We start from the raw sequence: 19,627 nt of genomic DNA on the forward strand, positions 1-19,627 counted from the left end.
CAGCAACCCATGCTTGCCATAAAAGGTGACTATGCTTGTTGTAAGAGGCGACTAATGGGATTGGGTAGTCAGACTCGCTGACCTGGTTGACACGTCATCGGTTCCCAATTGCGCAGATTGATGTTCATGTTGTTGATCACTGGATTGTCTGGTCCAGACTCGATTATTTACAGATTGCCACCATACAGCTGGAATATTGCTGCATGCAGCGTAAAGCTAAACTCACCCACTCACTCACTCACTCGTGACAAGAACTGTGTAAAATAGTGCTTGCATGCTATTAAAAGTCACAGTTTGTGTATAAACTTGCTTATCTCATTTACATTAACATTGAAATATGCTGGCGGAAATTGATGAAAAAAACTTTAAGATGGTTTTGTTTTGATCTGAAGGAGTTTATAGTTAGTGTTAGATTTAAAGATAGCATTTCGCCACCCTTATTTCAGGATTTCTGTCATATCACAACTTCAGTGCACAATACTTTGGCAATAAATTGTCGCCACTAATGTTTTGATATTGTGATGTGTTGTATCGCAGGTTGTATGCCAGTACCAGCACTAATACTCACTGTGTTTAGAGATCACAGTGCCTTCTTCATCTAACGCATACTATGTGTGACATAAGAAAACATGTTTTTCATATATTTGGGTGCAGTTCAATCCAGGATGGGCCTTCTTGTGAAAAAGTTCACTTGTGACGGCAAACACTTGGGTTTTGATTCTCCATGTCAGCAAAATTTGTGAAGCCTTGATTTTGCTGGATCATTTCAAACAGCAGTGTAAAACTAAACACACCGATTAGAACCTAGACTGACTGATAGCGAAGAGACTAAGTCCATCACCTAACCCACTCACCCTTGCCAAAACTCTGGTTAATGTGTGTGCATCTTGCTGAGAAAACATCTTGCTGAGAACCCGGGTTTGATTCCCTACATGAGCTCAATGTGTGAAGTTCATTTCTGATGTTCCCAGCTGTGATATTGTTGGGTTATTGCTAGAAGTGATATGAAACCTTTCTCACTCATTCTCTCATGTTATCAGCCACTAGTGTATGGTTACAGTAACACATATTCATTGGTTTGTTTAGGCCCAAAGCAGCAGCGAAAGTTCCGACGGTTGATGATGCAGAGGATCAAGTGGGCTGAGGACACCAAGAAGAAGAAGGATGACGGTTGGTGCATCTCATATCTCCTCCCACTGAATCTGCTTCTCTGTTGCCCTCCCTCTCCCCTCTCTTCCACCCTGTCTGTATCCCTTCCTCCTCTCTGTCTCTCTCTCCCTGCCTCCCTGTCTGTCTGTCTGCCTCCCCCTCTCTCTCTCCCTGTCTCTCTGCTTCCCTGTCTGTCTCCATCCCCCTCTCTCTCCCTGTCTCTCTCCTTCACTCTCTCTCTTTTGCTTCCACTGCCTTTCTCACCTCTCTCGCATTTACCCTCTATCCCTCTCTCCTCTCCCTGTCCCGTTCACTTGGACTCAGTTCCTCTCCCTCTTTCTCTCAATCTCTCACCATTGTTTTGCTTTGCTATGTACATTACTTCACCATTTGTAAAACTGAGCCCTTAGGGCACGACATATAATGTCCCCAAAGTAGAACTTGTTTTTCTTATCTCATCTTTGGCTATTGACTCTATGTCAAACTGAGTTTCAGCTGTTGTTTCTTACAAAGGGTCATTGTTCACTGAATGTTCCACATTTTCCACAGTCACAGGGGGAAACAGATTCATTTTGTATCAAAGTTATTAGGCTATGATTACATTTTCTGTTTTACATGTGTGAAGTCCTAGAAACTCACTAGCCATATAGCCGCTGTGAAGGTCCGGGGATAGAATAGGCCTTCAGCAACCCATGCTTGCCATAAAAGGCAACTCTGCTTGTCGAAAAAGGTGACTAACGGGAGCAGGTGGTCAGGCTCGCTGACTTGGTTGACACATGTCATTTGTTCTCAATTATGCAGATTGATGTTCATGCTGTTGATTATTTACAGACCTCTGCCATATGGCTGGAATATTGCTGAGAGTGGCGTAAAACTAAACTCACTCACTCACTCACTCACTCTAAGACAAGATGACTCATGTGCAGTAACACACTCTTCTTCTTCAGATGACAGTGACTCAGAGGAAGAGGAGGAGAAGTACAACAAGTGTGTGTTGGTGTGGGAGGTACGTATAGTGGAAATAGGGATGGGTCGGGGGGGTTCACTTGGGGAGGAGGGTCATACCACAAACCTGGGCTGGATTTCCCTTATGGGTAGTGTGTGTGAAGCCCATTTCAGGTGTCCCTTGCTGTGATATTGTTTGAATATTGGGTACATTCTTTCCTGTGGTACTCAGCATCTAGATCATCACTGGAGGTACACAAAGTAGTGGGTCACAGGTTTGGTGTTCGGTAGGGAATAGTTTTCACGGGACAACAATCTTCCTTTTTTTCTGTTTCTTTCATGAGGTTTCTCGATTCCAGACCATCACTGTAGGAGGTGTGTGTGTGCATGTGTGCGTGCGTGCGTGCATGCGTGAGTGAATGAATGTGCATATGCATGTGTGTGTGCAGGTAGTAGCAGCTTCCTCGTTTGTGTCAACAGTTATGTGAAATGATTGTTTCCTTCACTGTTCATGTTGCTGTTTCAGGGTATGACAAAAGCAAGGGCCTTCTCAGAAATGAAGTTCAAGTTGTGTCCAACAGAATCTTTTGCTCGCGAACAGTTCAGGAAGTGTGGTGTAGAACATTACTGGGACCTTGCCTTCAGTGGTGCTGTGTTAGAGACTGCGGGAGAGGAGTTATGATGACGTGTGGACTACCCAAGTCTGTGGTGCTGTGTTAGAGACTGCGGGAGAGGAGTTATGATGACGTGTGGACTACCCAAGTCTGTGGTGCGTGCTGAGTAATGGGATAGGAAGTTTAGACAATAAAGAGGCACATGGTTACAGCTTTAAATGGGAAGTACCGAGACGAGAAGATGGTGATGCTGGATGAACAGAGGAAGAACTGGAGGAAGGTCAGGGGAAGAATATGGACTCTGAAGTCGCTTCTAATATCTAGAATATACAAAGGCATGATAGTGCTGATGACATGTTGAAAAATGACAGCGAGAAGGAATATCAAAACTGACAGGATTAACACCCATCTGGAAACATTCAAACCTATATTTATAGCAACTGTTCATTGGGGCTGTAGGTTAGCCATGCTCTTAAAACTTCGCTCGTGTTGCTGAAGACCTGGGGCCTGTTTCACAAAGCTCTTCTAAGCCTAAGATCTCGTAACTTTTCTTGTAGCATCAGTAGCTCCTATGTTATTGTATGCTACGAGAAAAGTTACAAGATCTTAGGTGTACAAGAGCTTTGGTAAACAGGGCTTTGGGTTTGATTTCCCTCATATGTGCAACCCATTTCCAGTGACCCCTCATGTGATGTTTCTGGAATATTGCTAAAAGTGGCTTAAAACCATGCGCAGCCACTCTGTTTTGTAGGTAGGGTTATAGGGACCTGGTATTGTTTGAAAATGAATGATCCGTTTCTGAGACGGCTTGGTTGAAATCTGTCCTCAGATTTACAGATAATCTGAAAAATCTGTCGTAGGTGCAAAGTATTTGGCCACTTAGCTTGTCTTGCAGAGGTCACTGAAAAAAAACACTTCAAATACCAGACTCCCAGGACATACAGGTGTCAGGGGCAGTTGGTAGCCTAGTAGTTAAAGTGTTAACATCATGCTGAAGATGTCATGTTAGATTTTCCACATACGAACAGTGTGTGAAGCCCATTTCTGGTGTCCTCCACCGTGATATTGCTGGAATGTTGCTAGGAGTGGTTTAAAACACAACCCACTCACTCATATGGTCAGCCCCTAGTGGTTAAATGCCTGTTAATGCTGATTTAATCTCATTCCAGGATTAGGGGTGGTAGGGTAGCGTAGTGGTTAAGGCATTCGCTCATTGCACTGAAGACCTGGGTTCGATTACCCACATGGGTACAATGTGTATAGTCTCGTGTCCCCTGCTTGGATATTGCTGGAATATTGCTGGAATATTGCTGAAAGTCTAGGAGGCTGGTGGTTTGATATGGTAAGACAAGCATACTTTTCCTATATATAATACTTGTCTCACCTTTGAGTGAGTTCACTAATCTTGTGTAGTATCTATGAAAGTAACTGTCACCTTAAATAAAACGTGTTGGCTGTGCAGGGTTACCTCCCATAGTTACACCAGGATTAAATACTCTTTATGATACTAGATTTACCACATCCATGCTTTTGGCATATGCCAAAGAAGCCAACAGTAACACCTGGGTCACAGTCCACAAAATGGTCGTAGAGTTAGATGATCGTAACTCCCATACTTTGACATAGCCTTAAAACAATCATCGGGCAATGCTTGCTCTGTGGAACATGGCTTAAGCACCCTATCCACAAAGCGTTTGTAGCACTACACCATTTATAAGCCAGTACAAGAGTATAGAGTTATGATGATGTGTAACACTACAAATGCGTAGTGGATAAAGATCCTGTATCCTTTCAAGAATGATCTGCAGATTCGATTTAAAGATTGCTGTATGGTTGAGTGTAAATAATGGAATAAATGTTTTTTTCTAAGTTTAGTTGTGTTGTTATGATTTCATTTGTGTAGTAGACTTTGTAGAGATTGGCTCTGCTGTGTGAATATTCTAGCAAGGCAGATTGTCGGGTCTGACAAGATCGTGATAGGACGTCACAGATTGTGGACATGTGTGAATATTGTGTCAAGGTGGATTGTCTGGTCAGGAGAGTATTGACAAGATCATGCTCGGACGTCACAGATTGTGGACCTGTGAATATTGATTCAATCCCCCAAGATTGCCTCTTTCGTCCATGGCAATTTTTGGAAAATCCGCCGATTTAAATGCAAATCAGTCGATCCTGGACCCTGTTGGTGGTCCCCAGATGATTTTCAGCTGAAATCACCTTCACCTGTTGCCATCCCTGTTTTTGATAGGACATTCTCACAAAGAGCAGGAAGTATGATTCCTTCCGCCAACTCTTTTGGTAAATGCCTTAATTTGGTTAAGACGTGTAATTTTTCATGCATATCAGCAGTTTGAGTGAGTGAGTTTAGGTTTACGCGGCATTCAGCAATATTCCAGCTATATGACCGCGGTCTGTAAATAATCGAGTCTGGACCAGACAATCCAGTGATCAACAGCCCGAGCATCGATCTGCTCAATTGGGAAACGACGACGTGTCAACCAAGTCAGCGAGCCTGACCACCTGATCCCGTTAGTCGCCTCTTTCGACAAGCATAGTCGCCTTTTATGCCAAGCATGGTTTGCTGATGGCCTGTTCTACCCCGGAACCTGTCTTCCACGAGTTATGTGTCTGGTACAACGTAATGAAAACGAGTGGCCGTATATCTTCATGAAAAGGCTACATCGTTAGTCTGCTGAATAAAGCCATTCAGTATGTCATTCAGTTATAACTTACATGGCGAGTACCCTAGTTGGCGTATGCAAGCAGCCCATACGCATAACTGATCAATGACTAGTTGCGTATTACGCAATGTCATATTTAGGTCAGTTATTATTATCCAGTCAGAACTGGTTTGAAGCAGCGTTGGATCACGAGATCTGACGTGTGTCTTTTATTACACACAGTGGCCTTTCCAAACAAACAATTATAGGTAGAGAAATGCTCGTGTCGCCTGAAACAAGTGAATATGTAAAGGACCGACATTGATTATGTCACAGATGAATGTACAGGGGCACAACATCTCTGTTGGAGGACAACAGGTGATACACCAAGTCGGGGGTAAGATCAGTCATACTCATAGTTTGAGGGAGACACAACTCCTCCCACAAGTTCAAGTAGCCCGTCGGTGACATATATATACATATATCCCCCTTGAATAGGATTGGGATAAGTCTATAAAAAGACAAGTGCCTTATTATTATTTGCACACCGATCATACTTACCTCATATTTTGTTTCATTTCACCAAACTCAAACATTCCGCTTACACTAATGTCATATTTAATAATAACATTTACCAACATCATCTACTAACGTCTACGAATACACCGCTCAATTCGTCTACGAATTCACCGGATATCCACGTTTACGAACCAGTCTGGTCTACGAATTCACTGGAAGTCCACCAGTGCCCTGTTTTACAGAGCCACCATCAGTGTTGGGTATATGCCAGACCACAATGGTAGTCGCGTGATGGCCTTGTAGAAAGGGACCCAGAGTTCACTTGAACACCCGCAGGCAGAGATGTCGGTGAAATCTGGATCTGTTCAGTAGTTAGTACGTTTTCAGGGGTGACGTCGGCATAGCAGGTAACATAATGACCGATGCTGCAGCTAAAGCAGCTCTTGACAAGCCGTTATTTCCACTGCTGATCCGTACTATCAAATATTATACTCGGGACCGAATGCCAAAGAAGTGGGGCACCCAGGTCGAAAGAAATAAACTTCATGAACTGAAGCCAACAACTGGTTATATCTACTTGGGTTGTCAGTCAAGACGTGATGAGGAAGTTTTACTCTGATGTCGTATTGGCAACAGCTGGTTTACTCATGACCATCCTCGATATATCCAGGGTATACGTTAAGTCTCCACTATATCATGGACGCATCTACGGGTCGGCACGATGATTTTGCTGCGTCCCTTTTCTGTGAACTATTAAGGGAAACCGACCTATATCATAGGGAGTGAGAGTTTAGTTTTACGCCGTACGGGATTGTCTGATCCAGGCTCGATTATTTATAGACCGCTGCCATATAGCTGGAATATTGCCGAGTGCGGCATAAAACTAAACTCACTCTCTAAAATGTTCTGTTTGTAATTAATATTGTAATAAATAAATACGCAATTTACAACTCATTTACATGCTTGTATGTGCTGACTTGGCCTCGTTGTTGAACTAATGCTAACGTAGCAGCAAGTAGTGCAACGTTCACTGTCTTAATAACACTTTCAGGAGTGCAACATTCAATGGCTTAGTTACGCTTTCAGAAGTGCAACATTCACTCTCTTAACGCTTTCAGGAGTGCAACATTCAATGGCTTACTAATGTTTTCAGGAGTTGCATTAATGTCCTTAATATACTTGCATTTATGTACAACACCTGTGTCACCATTGCGTTTCATCAAGCTCTGTACTCGTTTAATGGGCCGGTGACCCATTACTGGAATAAGACAGGATGGTTATTTAGTTCATTCTGAATAACGGCCCGTTTTGGGGACCTTTCCATGATGACTGTCCCACTGCCCTCGTCCCCAAACAACGATTTAAACGCTTTTGTTACTGATAGTAAAACTGGACAAAAATATAAAATTTGACTGTATCTGTCTCTTTTAACTGTTCGGAACCATGCATTTAAGCTTTTTCCAATTTACTTACTCACTGAGAACATTTTGCTAAAGTCTATGTTTGTGTTCCAGCAGTGCCAGAGAAGGGAGCTGATGAGGAGAAGGAGGGCAACGTTTGTGTTGGTGGTATCCAGGTCATCAATAAATATGCTTCACCTACTAATGGTAAGAATGAATGTGTCAGTGTGGTGTTACACAGTGTTTTTCAGTATTTCAGCAATATCACGATGGGGAATCCAGAAATGGGTTTTACACATTATACCCTACAACTGTTGCACATAAGGGTTTTGGTTCTCAACTTTGACCATGCAGTGTCATAGTGCAAAGCAGAAAAAAAAATATCCTTATGTTATCCTTGAGAATCCAGATAACGTTCACACCAGATGAAATGAAACCACATGAACTTGATTACAGGTCTGTGTCACCAAAACTCCTGTGCTAGAGAGTGAGTGCTAGTGAGTGAGTGAGGCAGTGTGGTTTTACGCTCCTTTCGGAAATATATGTCCCAGGAGATACCGGGAATGGACTTCACACAATGTAACAATGTACTTCTGGACAATCGAACCTGGATCTGCGCAGTGGTGACCTACTAAACTACCTCACTGCCCCCAACCCCCCTGCAAACATAGACTGCTTGATTTTCGGAACACTTCTATGTTTAAGGTTATTTATACTATACCTTCGTGAGGGATACCAAAACATTTTTTCGATGACAAATACATACACATTCTCCTGTTCTAGCCTTGGGTCTATCAATATCAAGGCCTACTAAATTCTGTATGACATGCAGAGGACTTTTTGTTTCAAAATTGTACTGTTGTATTGTATTGTTGATTACTCCATCGTCATATTTTACCCCACTTCGTGTTATTGTAGATGCGGATAGTGAAGTTAAGAGGCACAGTCAACACAAAGTTTGGACTACAGCATGCACTGTGGTGAAGGGGCATGTCGTCAAACACCCTGTTACCACCATCATAGGCAGTCCCGGTGAAGGAAAGACTACAACGGGTTATTTGGTGATGAACGACTTCTTGAAAAGACGATGGCGCACATTTGCCCCCAAAACACCACAGAAATACTTTTCTCAATCGATGGTTGAACGGACAATCGTTTTGTTGAATGATATTTTCGGGACATTTGAATATGATGAAAATAATTTGAAATGCTGGCTTCCTGTATTTGATGACATAAGATCTCATAGTCTTAAAAGCTTTGACCGAAAAGAACCGGAAACTGATGTGAAGTACATCATTATAAGCAGAGACTATATTTGGAGAGAAGCAGAGCGCAAATTAGGAAAATTCATCAACAATATCTTTAAGAAGGACAATATCATGGATATCAGTACATCTGCTGAAGCTAAACTAAACCTTGAAGATAAGCTGCAAATCATCAATGTCATGATGACTGAACATGGCAGAGAACTTTCCCAAGATGTCATTGAAAGAATAATCACGGAACCCACACCACACGGGTTTCCACACTGTGCTGAGCTGATGTTTACCTTGCAAGACACACGAGAGGATCCAGAGACGTTTTTTAGAGAACCACTTGTCTTCTTGAAGGAGACAATCAAACTGTTGTGTGAGGATGTGGTAAAACGTCACCTTTTCTGTTTGCTGCTTAAACACGGTGGGGACATGCCACTTTACAAAACCACAGAACAACTACAAGATGCTGGAAAGGATTTGATCCCTGATCACGTCATTGATACCTTTGGTGTTCATACCTTCCAGAAGACATGTGATGTGTTAAAGGGACCATACCTTCAAATAGAGGAAGACAGGGTCAAGTTTTCCCACCCATCTGTGCTCCAGAGTGTAGCAGTGAATCTCGGATGTGACTTCCCTGAGTTGTTAATTAAACATTGCCATCTGAGCGTGTTAAAGGACATTCTGCGTCACGGTTTTGAACCTAGCGAGCGCCATGTCCAGGTCACATATAGCATCATCTCAATCGTGGTTGATAGATTTGCTAAGGAGCTTTGTAATGGAAACATGATACATGTTCTTTCACATGTCCTGCTGCAGTGGAAAGAGTTTGTTGTGAAATTGCTAAGTCATTCTGATATTCCAAAGGATTTGCCAGAGCAGCTTCATGACGTCACTGGCCAGTCCTGCTTGTATCTAGCATCAAGCAACAAGAAAAACGTGTTTTTAGAAGAGCTTTTGAGAAAGTTCCCAATGACTAAACTGAACTTGGTAAATGCTTTGTTTGGTTGCTGTGAGTTTGGCAACAGTCGTGGAGCCAGTTATATTATTTCATCAATCCAAAACAATTTCAATTTGGACAAAATGAGAAATAAAGATGGCGAAACATTTCTTTTAGCTGCTGCCAGGAATGGATACACCGACGTATGCAGGGTTGTCCTTTCTTGTCAAAATATTGACATTGCAAACAAACAAGGAGACACTGCTCTGCATTTAGCAGCGGAGCAAGGCAGTTCTGATCTCATAAATCTGTTGTTAACACAAGTTAAAGATGTGGATCAGAGGAATCATAAGATGGAAACAGCACTACACAAAGCATTACTTGGTGGACATCTTGACGCATCAAAGAAGCTTCTAGAAAGTGGAGCTGATTTTATCAAGGCAGAGTCAATGGGTTTGACGGCCCTTCACTGTGCCTGTTCCACAGGTTTAACAGAGATTGTTAAAATTCTGATGGAGAAAGGTTGCGACATCCATGCACTAAACAAACGTGGCAGTCATGCAATCATTAAAGCTGCTGAAAGTGGACATACGGAAATAGTAGAATTGTTACACAATGCAGGATGTAGTGTGCACAGATCTAACAAGAAAGGTGTTACTTGCCTACACGTGGCTGGTCAGAATGGTCATATAGATGCTGTCAAATTTCTCCTGAGATTAGGCTGTGATGTAGATGCTAGAACCGAGATTGGATATACGCCTCTTATGCTAACAGCTTCAAGAAACCATGTAGAAGTGCTGAAGACCTTAGTGGAAAATGGAGCCAATATAAATGCTGTGGACAGTTTAGGATGTAATTCACTTCTGCTGGCTATTGCTGCCATTTCTTCAGATGCCTCCCTGTTTCTACTTGAGAGGGGTGCAGATATACATCACAAGGCTTTACTGTCGTTTCCAAAGCTTTTAAAAAGTCTTCACTCGCAACTTTTGGAAGGATGGTTAAGAAATATGATATTATGTATCCTTCCAATTAGCAAAGTGATGGAAAGGTTTCTTCCACAAACTACTGTGTCACCTCTGATACTCTCTGTGATTACAGGTCAGAAGGACGTTATGGTAAATATTCTAGAACAAGGAGAGGAACTAAACGGAAATCTTCTACACTATTGTTGTGAATATGTGGACATAGACACCTTGAATGAACTGGTAGAGGCCGTGGGAAAATATCTACCATCCGTTTCCTTTGCGTTTCAGAAGTCCGTTATCGCCCGTTTGAAACACGTGTGTGTAACCGATATTGCTCAAGAACTAGTTCAAAGAGGAGTCGATGTCAATGCATTTGATAGCAATGGTTTTGCTCCACTGCACCTTGCAGCTGCATATGGCCTCACTGGTGTTTTGAAAGTATTGCTAGACTGTAACAATTGTTTGATCAATTCAAGATCTTGCAAGGATCAGTCAACTCCTTTACATGTAGCTGTGGGAAACAATCAGACGGATGCAGTAAAGCTGCTCCTGACGCAACATTGTGAGGTCGACAGCAAGGATATTTCAGGTCGAAGTCCAGTACATTTAGCTTGTGCGACGGGGAGCCTCATTGTTCTGCAGGACCTTCTGGCACATGGAGCTGATGCAAATATTCAGGATGAGAACGGCAACACACCCTTACACTATGCCGCCTGGGAAAATAATCTCGCCAGTGTAGTCTGTCTAATGTATGCTGGAAATATCTTGGACATGCAAAATAGGTATTCCTTCAGAGCAGTCGACTATGCATATGTTTGCGGTAACACAGACACAGGAAAGGTACTCGAACAAAGTTCCCCTCCACTGAGCCTTGGGAGATGGTTGAAACTTCAAATACTGAAAGTTGTGTTTGCAAATGCAGTTGTGCATTACATAATGAACAATCCCCTGAAAACATTGTGTTTCATAGTAAGTGTGTTAGGCTGTACTCATGTTTTTACATGCATGCTTAGTCATCAGTAACCAAGATGTCACAGACAGATTTTTAGGAAGCAGCTTGGGTTTCTGTCAGTGTTGTAAACGGGAATCATGGCAACCTACCTTTGTGGCCTGGGTAGGTCATCTTCAAAGTCTCTGTCTGGTGGCTGCTGCAAATATCTTGTACAATAGGCCTCCAGAGCATGAATACATGACACGTTTTATGGATAACGACTTCTTCTTATTCTTTTCACGACGTTTCAGAGCCAATTCTTGCCCCTTCATCAGGTGAATGATAAGTCAGTACAAAGAATAGTCAATCGTTCAGCTGGTGTCAACATGGCCGCAAGGAAACGTTTTTACCACAACATCTCGATTCAATGTGTATTGTTTTCTTTTGATTTGGCTAGATGCATGCACTATCGCGTCTTGTAAGGTTGAATTGAAACTTAGTCGGGACTGACTTCCCTCGACATGATGTGATAACTAATAATGCATGTAGGTGTACAATATAATGATATAATATATAATATAATATAAGATATAATATAATATATGATATAATTACGAGTATTAAGAGCGGGTTTGGGGTGTGTTGGTGGACAAAAAACACCATAGTAGAACCCAATTGGATAGGATTAAAGAACAAAGATAACAAGGTAATATAATATATAACCGACAACTGAATTGAAGCTTCTTCTTTTTTCAGTGGTTGGTGTTGGTGTTGGTGTTGGTGTTGGTGTTTAGAATCTTGATTTGTCACCAGGAAATAATGTGGTCGGGATTTTTATGAGTTGTTCCTAAAAGGCAGATTCCGTGTAATATTTTTCTACAGAGGTCGTCTCTTCTTTAATTGTGTCTGGCGCAGTTGATTTTGTCTCGTAGACATATCCACTAAGGTTTAGGATTGACTAAGAGGGACCTTTCCCTTTAAAGTGAGCAGTCTGCTGATCTGGTGGCATATGGGACCTAGGAATGGGATACTGACCAGGGTAGGTGATGAGGTTGGTTTGTATCACTTTCAAACCACTACATGGACTAACACATGGATACCTCTCTAGTTGTCATGCCAAAAGTTCGACTGTCATCCTATGGGATAAGATCATTCCAACACGCAGGAGCCAGTCACAGGAACAATCTGCTCACTGACATCAAGAATGCAAAATCTTTGAACTCATTGAAATCTTCTCTAAAACCCCACTTTTTTCGTCTTATTTATTATTAGGTATTTTTTCTTCAGTTATCTCTCATTGTCTTTAGTATATAGAAAATCTCACCCAAGTGTCTACTGATATCAATTATATCAAAACAAGTTGATAAAGTTACAGATATCCGAGACTTGCAAGTATATGACCATTCATAGCAAAGTTTTATTATAATGGGACTGAATATCAATGCAACTGCCAGGTTATTACAGGACGGAACTTTAAACCATGGGAATCTATTGAAAATACTCTACATTGCAGTGATACCGAATTTCAAGGAGCTTAATTCTTGTGCTCTAACACGCGTGACGGCCAAGGTAACCCATTATACTTGATAAAATGCATTAGTATGCCGTATTTAGTGTTTATACTTATATATTGTGCACTTTCTGTGCATAAATATGTATATCATAATCACTGTATTAAATCAAATTCTCCAAATTGTTTTAGTAAAATACGGGCTATACATCAACAACAACTCAAGGTAGATCACCATACTAGGATCATGGTCAACCTTCAGGTGCTAGTAATATTCAATCCGTCATTTTACTGTCCTAATTTGAAATCCATGTTTAAATATAGATGCAAGGTAGGTATTCATTATAAATGTATATATAGTTTAATATGGCTGAAATACCACGTTGTGATCATGAACTTTAACTCACATACTTGGATGACCATCACTATTACCAGCAGTGTGCAAAAATAGTTTCTACATTTTGCTAGCCATTCAGGCTAGCTATGTTGGAAAGTTGCTAACCTACAATATAATTCAGTAGTCTGACATTTAAATGCAGACATGGTTTCATCATTAAGCGGCTAATGTGATGAACATTTGTATTTGACCATGATTTAAAAGTGTACTAACATTCGGTGAGAATGATATATTAACACAATGCCCCTATGAAATTTTACTAGCTAGTTGGGCCAGCGACTGTGGATATTTACTGGCCCGACTGGATTTTTACTAGTCACGGGCTAGTGGGCTAGTGGTTATATCACAAACTGGTTACCAGTAACTGTTGTGAGCCAAATACGTTAATCCTTTCAAAGATCACCCCAGCCGGGGGTTATGGTTTCTTATTTATGCACCAGTGAAGGTCCAGGGTAAAAGAGGCCTTCAGTGGTCAGGCTCGCTCATTTGGTTGACACATGTCATCAATTACCAGTTGTGCAGATCGATGCTCATGTTGTTGATCACTGGACTATCTGATCCAGACTCGATTCTATACAGACCGCTGCCATATAGCTGGAATACTGCTGAACTAGTAGTATAAACCAGTATAGTAGAGGAGATGTCTATATAAGCCATGAAATAAAAAAGTATCCTTCCCTCACTCATATTAATTTATAAAACACGACTACTTTTCATCTCCCCTGTAAAAAAGTACCCAACAGTCTTACTAGTGAGAGGAAGACTGTTGTGGTATGGGACCAGTTTATATAAGACAGGACATAAATTTGTAATCATGTCAATTTAAAACATTGACTTTAGCGAAACAGCTTAACGTGTATCTTCTACTATGTCATAATAAAGATTTGTTGGGCTTTGTTGTATCCCTTGTTTTATGTATTTTTCTCGTCCTCGCTGACAGCAGAACTTTTTTAATGAAACTTTGATCGAATCTATTCTTTCATTTTGTTGTATTTTCTAGTTCACCTAGGATCATTTTTTCTCGTCCTCGCTGATCGCAGAACTTTTTTAAATGAAACTTTGATCGAATCTCTTCTTTCATTTTGTTGTGTTTTCTAGTTCACTTCTGATATCTTATTATCATTGAGTGCGCTGGAAATATGATCTTCTATCGTGTTTAACTTTGCTTCAGCAAGAATTCTAACTTCATCGTGTTTCTTTGCTTTACGATTCAATTTGTGGGATATAAATTTAAACACCGACCCAGCAATTCTTGTAACTATAGCTGCTAATTCAAGATCTAACACCACAGGTGCGGCTACGATTGTTGTCAACAACCCAACTCCTACTGTTCCTAATCCCATGCTAGTTGTCATTAGGGTGGTATCGGCACCATCTTGTTCTAGCTGACGTTTTATTTCACATATCTGTTTAAGTCCAAACCACTCTACACCCCCTTTATATTTTCTCCTTCATCTTTGGCTGGATACGGCCCCATTCTGTGTGTCTATAATATATTTTATATGTTATTTTTTAATTATCTGTCATTTAATTTTTCATTGATATATTTAAGGCTTATGAGGTTTAGATTATCGTACAGGTAAATGGGTGACACATTAATAGCTGTGTTTATATCTACAATACGAACCCATCGGGGCTTATTAATGGTTTATAGCCTGGCCCTATTATGATTCGACAACGTTTATTCGCGTGTCTTTTAAACCAAATTATTCTAAGGCCATCAAAAAGAATTCTTGACGCGGAAATCTCAGCGAGATATACGTCTATAATTAATGTGGTCTGTGATTTCATACCATAATTTGAATCTGAAGAAACATGACTAAACATAACATATTGCCAGTGTGACCTGGCATTCGTAATACTTGTATAGTATTATCTTTTAAGGATCCCGTTCTTAGTAATTTTGGAAGCGAAATCATTTTGATTAAAAAAGATGTAAGGGTTGGTTAGTGTTATTTTCATTAACCATTAAGCTCTTTAAAATCTGCAAGTGGCATTCGTTCGTATATAGATACGTTGTCTTTAGGGTATAGGAGGTAAATTGAATCGCTTTGTGTCCCCTAGATCACCGAGTGGTACCTTGGAGTGATGACTTACCATTGTTTATATAATTGTTAGAATATAGTTTCCCAATGTTTTTCTGATAATTTCTCAGGCGTGAACTTCCATTCCATACAATTTATGGTCTCGGATAGAAAAGTCTTGGTTAAAGATATAGTGCCTTCCACGATAATGGAGACACCTTGCAGACTGGTGTGTGAATCACCATTAGATAGTACGGTTTGCTTTGATCAACGTTCGTTCTGTCAAAGTGTTCTAAATGTCCCACTGAACGATGGGTATATTCTCCATTCGTCCGCGTCATGGAGAACTATCGTGTGTTGCTGAGAGATAATGATGTATCTAGGTTAAAGTACTACCAGATCCACCGACGACGGGAACGTCAACGCGTCTGGAAATGCTGTTTGCAAGCTTAAAAGCATAGCATTACATTTTACCATCTATTACCGAGTGAGTGAGTGAGTTAATATTTAACGTCACATCGGCAGTATCCTGAGTCATCAAATCCCCTAGTATCACCTAGGTCTGATAATCCTACATTAATTCATCTTTTTATTCGCATTCCTGGTCCATGATTACTAGCCGTTATTGTATATGTAGTGTTATGCTTAGGTATCCTATATTTACAGCATTGTTTCTTGTATCTAAAACGGATATCTTTATAGTATTACTTTTTTATTTAAAATTGATATTTTTAATTCAGAAATATTACCATTTATCATTTTTTTTTGCTGTCGCGATTAAAATGACTCAGTGCGTCCGTCATTGTATTTTTCTGTTTTAACCGTGACTGCAATCAACAACGTGGAAGGACGTTCACCTTGTACATTATCTGTTAAGCCAAGCTGATCGAGATGCACGCATAACTCGCTGTACGGAACTAGCTCTGTAATTTCGTACCAGTCACGGTAATATTACAGTTTATCTCCTGTGATGGCAGCCCTGGCATCGACTGAGTCTCAGTGTGTTTACGCTGTGGTTAATCATCACCACTGTCCCGTATGAGTCATTTATTTTATGTTCAGCCCCAAAGGGTTTGAAAATTTCGTTGTTGAGAGAACACACGCTGTAGTATCCACCCGTGTACATCCTTATCATCACACCTTATCCTAATCCAGTCATGTGAATGTCATCACTATTGGCTTCCCTCCTTAATCCCTAATCATGTACATCGTCCTTAAACCCCTATCTGTGCTTTGTAATCATAATCTTACCATTGGCTTCCATCATTGTTATCATAACTGTCGGCTTCCTATCAGTGCTTGTTTATACAGGCTTCCAGCTTTTGTTAACTCATTCCACTTGTTACTCTGTTATAGTTTACCTGTACATATAAATATAGTTCTGTACCCCATTCTCAATCACCTGATGAAGGAGTAAGCATTAACTCCGAAACGTGTTCTCATAATAAAGAAGTTGATATCCATTAAATCTTCATTCTTACTCATTTCGATCTTTAATTAACTTAAATCGACCTTTTTGGCAACAGTGCACAATTCTCAGCCGCAAAAGAAATTTAAACCAATCAGAGCGGCGCGTCTCCGCGACGTAATTGTAGGTATAGAAATGAAGCTCTGTACAGTATTCATCTACATTTCAGGGGTTAAACTATTTCGTTTACAGGTTTGTACAAACCTGAAATCGCGTAAGCCGTTGTGTAAAATGAAAGCTATATGTTCTCACAATACCATCATTTAGTTTTGTCTCCTGCTTTTCGAGGTACAACCCTTGTTTTCATAGACGATTCTGTCAAAATCACTTGGTGTTGCTAGGTTGGTGTTGCTAGGTTGGTGTTGCCAGGTTGGTGTTGCTAGGTTGGTACGTTATTTGTCATCATTCACTTGATCCTCAGTTAATGAATTTGTAACAGTTATAATTAGTGGTAACGCCACTTAGATTACACGACAAAGGTCCCCATTTGGCATTTCTTGTCTCTGAATCGATCAAAGGATTAACAGATAACACGCTGGTTGATTAATTAGTTTTATGCGGATTTAAATAGGGGAATTGTCGAAAGGGAGTGTTTATGTATGTATATTTACTAATCTATACTGAATACACTCTGTCGTGTCTATGTCTATGTAAAAACAACGCCCTTCTTTCAAAGGATTAACCACCAATACATTGATTGATTGGCTAACTAAATAGCCTTGTTAAAAGAATGACGCACATTATGCAATTAGTTGCCAGGTGTGCTATTTTGGGTGACCAATGAAACTATACAGCAATGTGAAAAACCTGAAACGATACATCACGTTTTCATATATAAGACTGTTAAAATACACATCACTTGGGAAATCTGCAGATGAATTATATATCACTTGTTTTTTGTGGATATTGATGGATACATTCCTCGAACAAGGTAATAGCCTGACATTGCTCTTATAACTTTAATTTTAATATTTGCATTTTTGTTTTTATCAAGTTTTCGTAGCTTTCAACAGAATCATTGTTTTCTTCGTGAAGTGTTATGATGCAGACGACATACACTATGGCGTGCATGCGAATTACGATTCATATTACGCAAACTATAAAATGTCTGCATATTACATTCCTGTTATACATTCCCACCATGTCAAAACATTCACTTGAGAACAGTCTCGTTTCCTGTTTACTTGGTTCCGCCCTATTGCACAACTTAATGCGATAACCAGTCCAGAATTTTTAAACTATGTCAGTTAATTGGATGCATAAATATTAATCAGTATGATTTGATAAGTCTATGCACTTGAATATTGCAACACTAAGCTCCTTCTAATCCTAGCAAACACGTCGTACGGCGTGCTCTGTCGTAAAGCGAGCTCTGACAAATGGAAACCTAGAAATCGGGGAAATCTCAAAACGAGGCCCTGTCGCTAGAAACGTTGGGCGGTCTCTGACGGAACTGATACTGCATCAAACTCGTAGTGCGTCACAGGACTACGGTGAATAAGCACAAAAATACATAACAGGTTTAACTAGTGAGCCAGATGCATTGTGACTCATTTTACTACCACATCATACAGGGGCAGTCTGCGATTCCATAGTTAAGATATGCTGCCTGAACTTCGACATAAAGTATAGAAAGACGGTGTTGTTAACGTTTATAATTACCATTCATTTATAAATATTACTTTCTTATGAAACAAGGAATTGAAATTCAGTTTAACTAGAATTGTTTGAAGTGTCGATTTACACTTTCACACAAGAAAATTCGGATCGGCTGAAAAGTAGGTCAGTGTCTGAATAGGTTAATGAGACTTATGTTTTGGTATGCCGACCACACTTAGGTTATGTTACAGGTTGTGTCATGCTAACCCCTTTTGGTAATGATTCAAATACATATTTAACTACTAGCAGAAAAGTAGTTTTGATTTTCTAACTTGATGAAACAACCCATAGTCTCATTAATTCAAATGGATTTGACTTCACGATTTTCAAAAATGGCGGCGCCCTGTCTTAGAAATGCTATTTAAGTTGTTTTCACCGACTTACAAAAGCAAAATTACTTTTCACTGGTAGTAAAACATGTATTTTATTGATGGACAATAGGATTTTACATGACATTGCTTATAACATAACAATTTCACTCTTGGAGGTGGTCAAAATAAGGGGTCAATATAATATTACTTACTATATTATTGTCACTTCGACCACAACCTCGTTTTCGAGGAAGAAAGCGTTATATTCATGCAAACTCCTTTTGGTCAGCAATGTGTAGTAAGCAGTCGTGCTTTTATAAACTCGATGAAACTTGAACACCATTTTCTATCCCGGAAGGGTGGTAGGGGGCGAACCATCCGATTTAGTATATACCACAGGCTTCCACAACGCTCGCTTCGCAAACACTGACAACCAATTTAAGCACAAACTATGGGATCCGGTGGAAATCTGTGCATAGTGACACCATCACCCGACCCCAAGGAGCTACTGACGGCAACACAACAATTCGGCATGTCTTTGGTGACATCGAGAGATCAGCAAAATGACGAATTTCCTATACAACTAACTGAAAATCATTCCATCTATGACGTCACAGTAGGGCTCTGGCGACAGGGTTACGTAACCCAGTCTGCGGTTTCGTTTGCGGGTGAGAGAGAAGCTGACGACTTCTTAGCAACGTCTGAGTGCTTGATATTAATTAACCACAAGTGTTTTAAAAAATGGTGTTCCGTTTATGACTAGGCAGAAGTCTTTCATATGCAGTGGTAAAAAGAGTACCAAAACACTGAGTTTAGTTGTTCTTTAAAAGATTTGAGGGAGCAGACGCGATGGGTCGCATTGTTTCAATGCAAGGACAG

The 19,627-nt window shown here is 40.4% G+C and overlaps 2 protein-coding genes across 3 annotated transcripts in view; both read left to right on the forward strand.

Moving 5' to 3' along the window:
- The window catches only part of LOC137260475 (U4/U6 small nuclear ribonucleoprotein Prp3-like), a 30,682-nt gene extending 26,105 nt beyond the window's left edge, over window positions 1-4,577 (forward strand). The window contains exons 18-20 of the mRNA XM_067798141.1: window positions 1,087-1,170; window positions 2,097-2,155; window positions 2,621-4,577. Of these exons, the coding sequence (XP_067654242.1) occupies window positions 1,087-1,170; window positions 2,097-2,155; window positions 2,621-2,776 (299 nt within the window). The 3' untranslated portion in view covers window positions 2,777-4,577. The remainder of the gene's footprint in view (window positions 1-1,086; window positions 1,171-2,096; window positions 2,156-2,620) is intronic.
- A 969-nt stretch (window positions 4,578-5,546) lies between these two features.
- LOC137259927 (uncharacterized) lies at window positions 5,547-11,654 on the forward strand. Of its 2 annotated transcripts, none has more exons than XM_067797578.1 (3): window positions 5,547-5,765; window positions 7,402-7,494; window positions 8,206-11,654. In XM_067797578.1, the coding sequence occupies exons 1-3, from the start codon at window positions 5,696-5,698 to the stop codon at window positions 11,469-11,471; spliced, it is 3,429 nt and encodes a 1,142-aa protein (XP_067653679.1). In that variant the 5' UTR covers window positions 5,547-5,695; the 3' UTR covers window positions 11,472-11,654. The 2 variants fall into 2 exon arrangements, with proteins under 2 accessions (XP_067653679.1, XP_067653680.1); XM_067797579.1 differs by having other exon boundaries at window positions 5,681-5,765; window positions 7,405-7,494.
- Window positions 11,655-19,627: the final 7,973 nt, after the last annotated feature.

Source organism: Haliotis asinina, chromosome 13 (assembly GCF_037392515.1).
Source record: "Haliotis asinina isolate JCU_RB_2024 chromosome 13, JCU_Hal_asi_v2, whole genome shotgun sequence".
Taxonomy (NCBI): Eukaryota; Metazoa; Mollusca; class Gastropoda; order Lepetellida; family Haliotidae; genus Haliotis; species Haliotis asinina.

What these genes read in the sequence shown, in the direction of transcription:
- LOC137259927 (XM_067797578.1), top strand. Translation starts at nt 5,696, where the DNA reads ATGTCACAGATGAATGTACAGGGGCACAACATCTCTGTTGGAGGACAA. An exon ending in GGTGATACACCAAGTCGGGG is followed by an intron (nt 5,766 to 7,401) that starts GTAAGATCAGTC and finishes TTTGTGTTCCAG; the next exon opens with CAGTGCCAGAGAAGGGAGCT. An exon ending in ATATGCTTCACCTACTAATG is followed by an intron (nt 7,495 to 8,205) that starts GTAAGAATGAAT and finishes GTGTTATTGTAG; the next exon opens with ATGCGGATAGTGAAGTTAAG.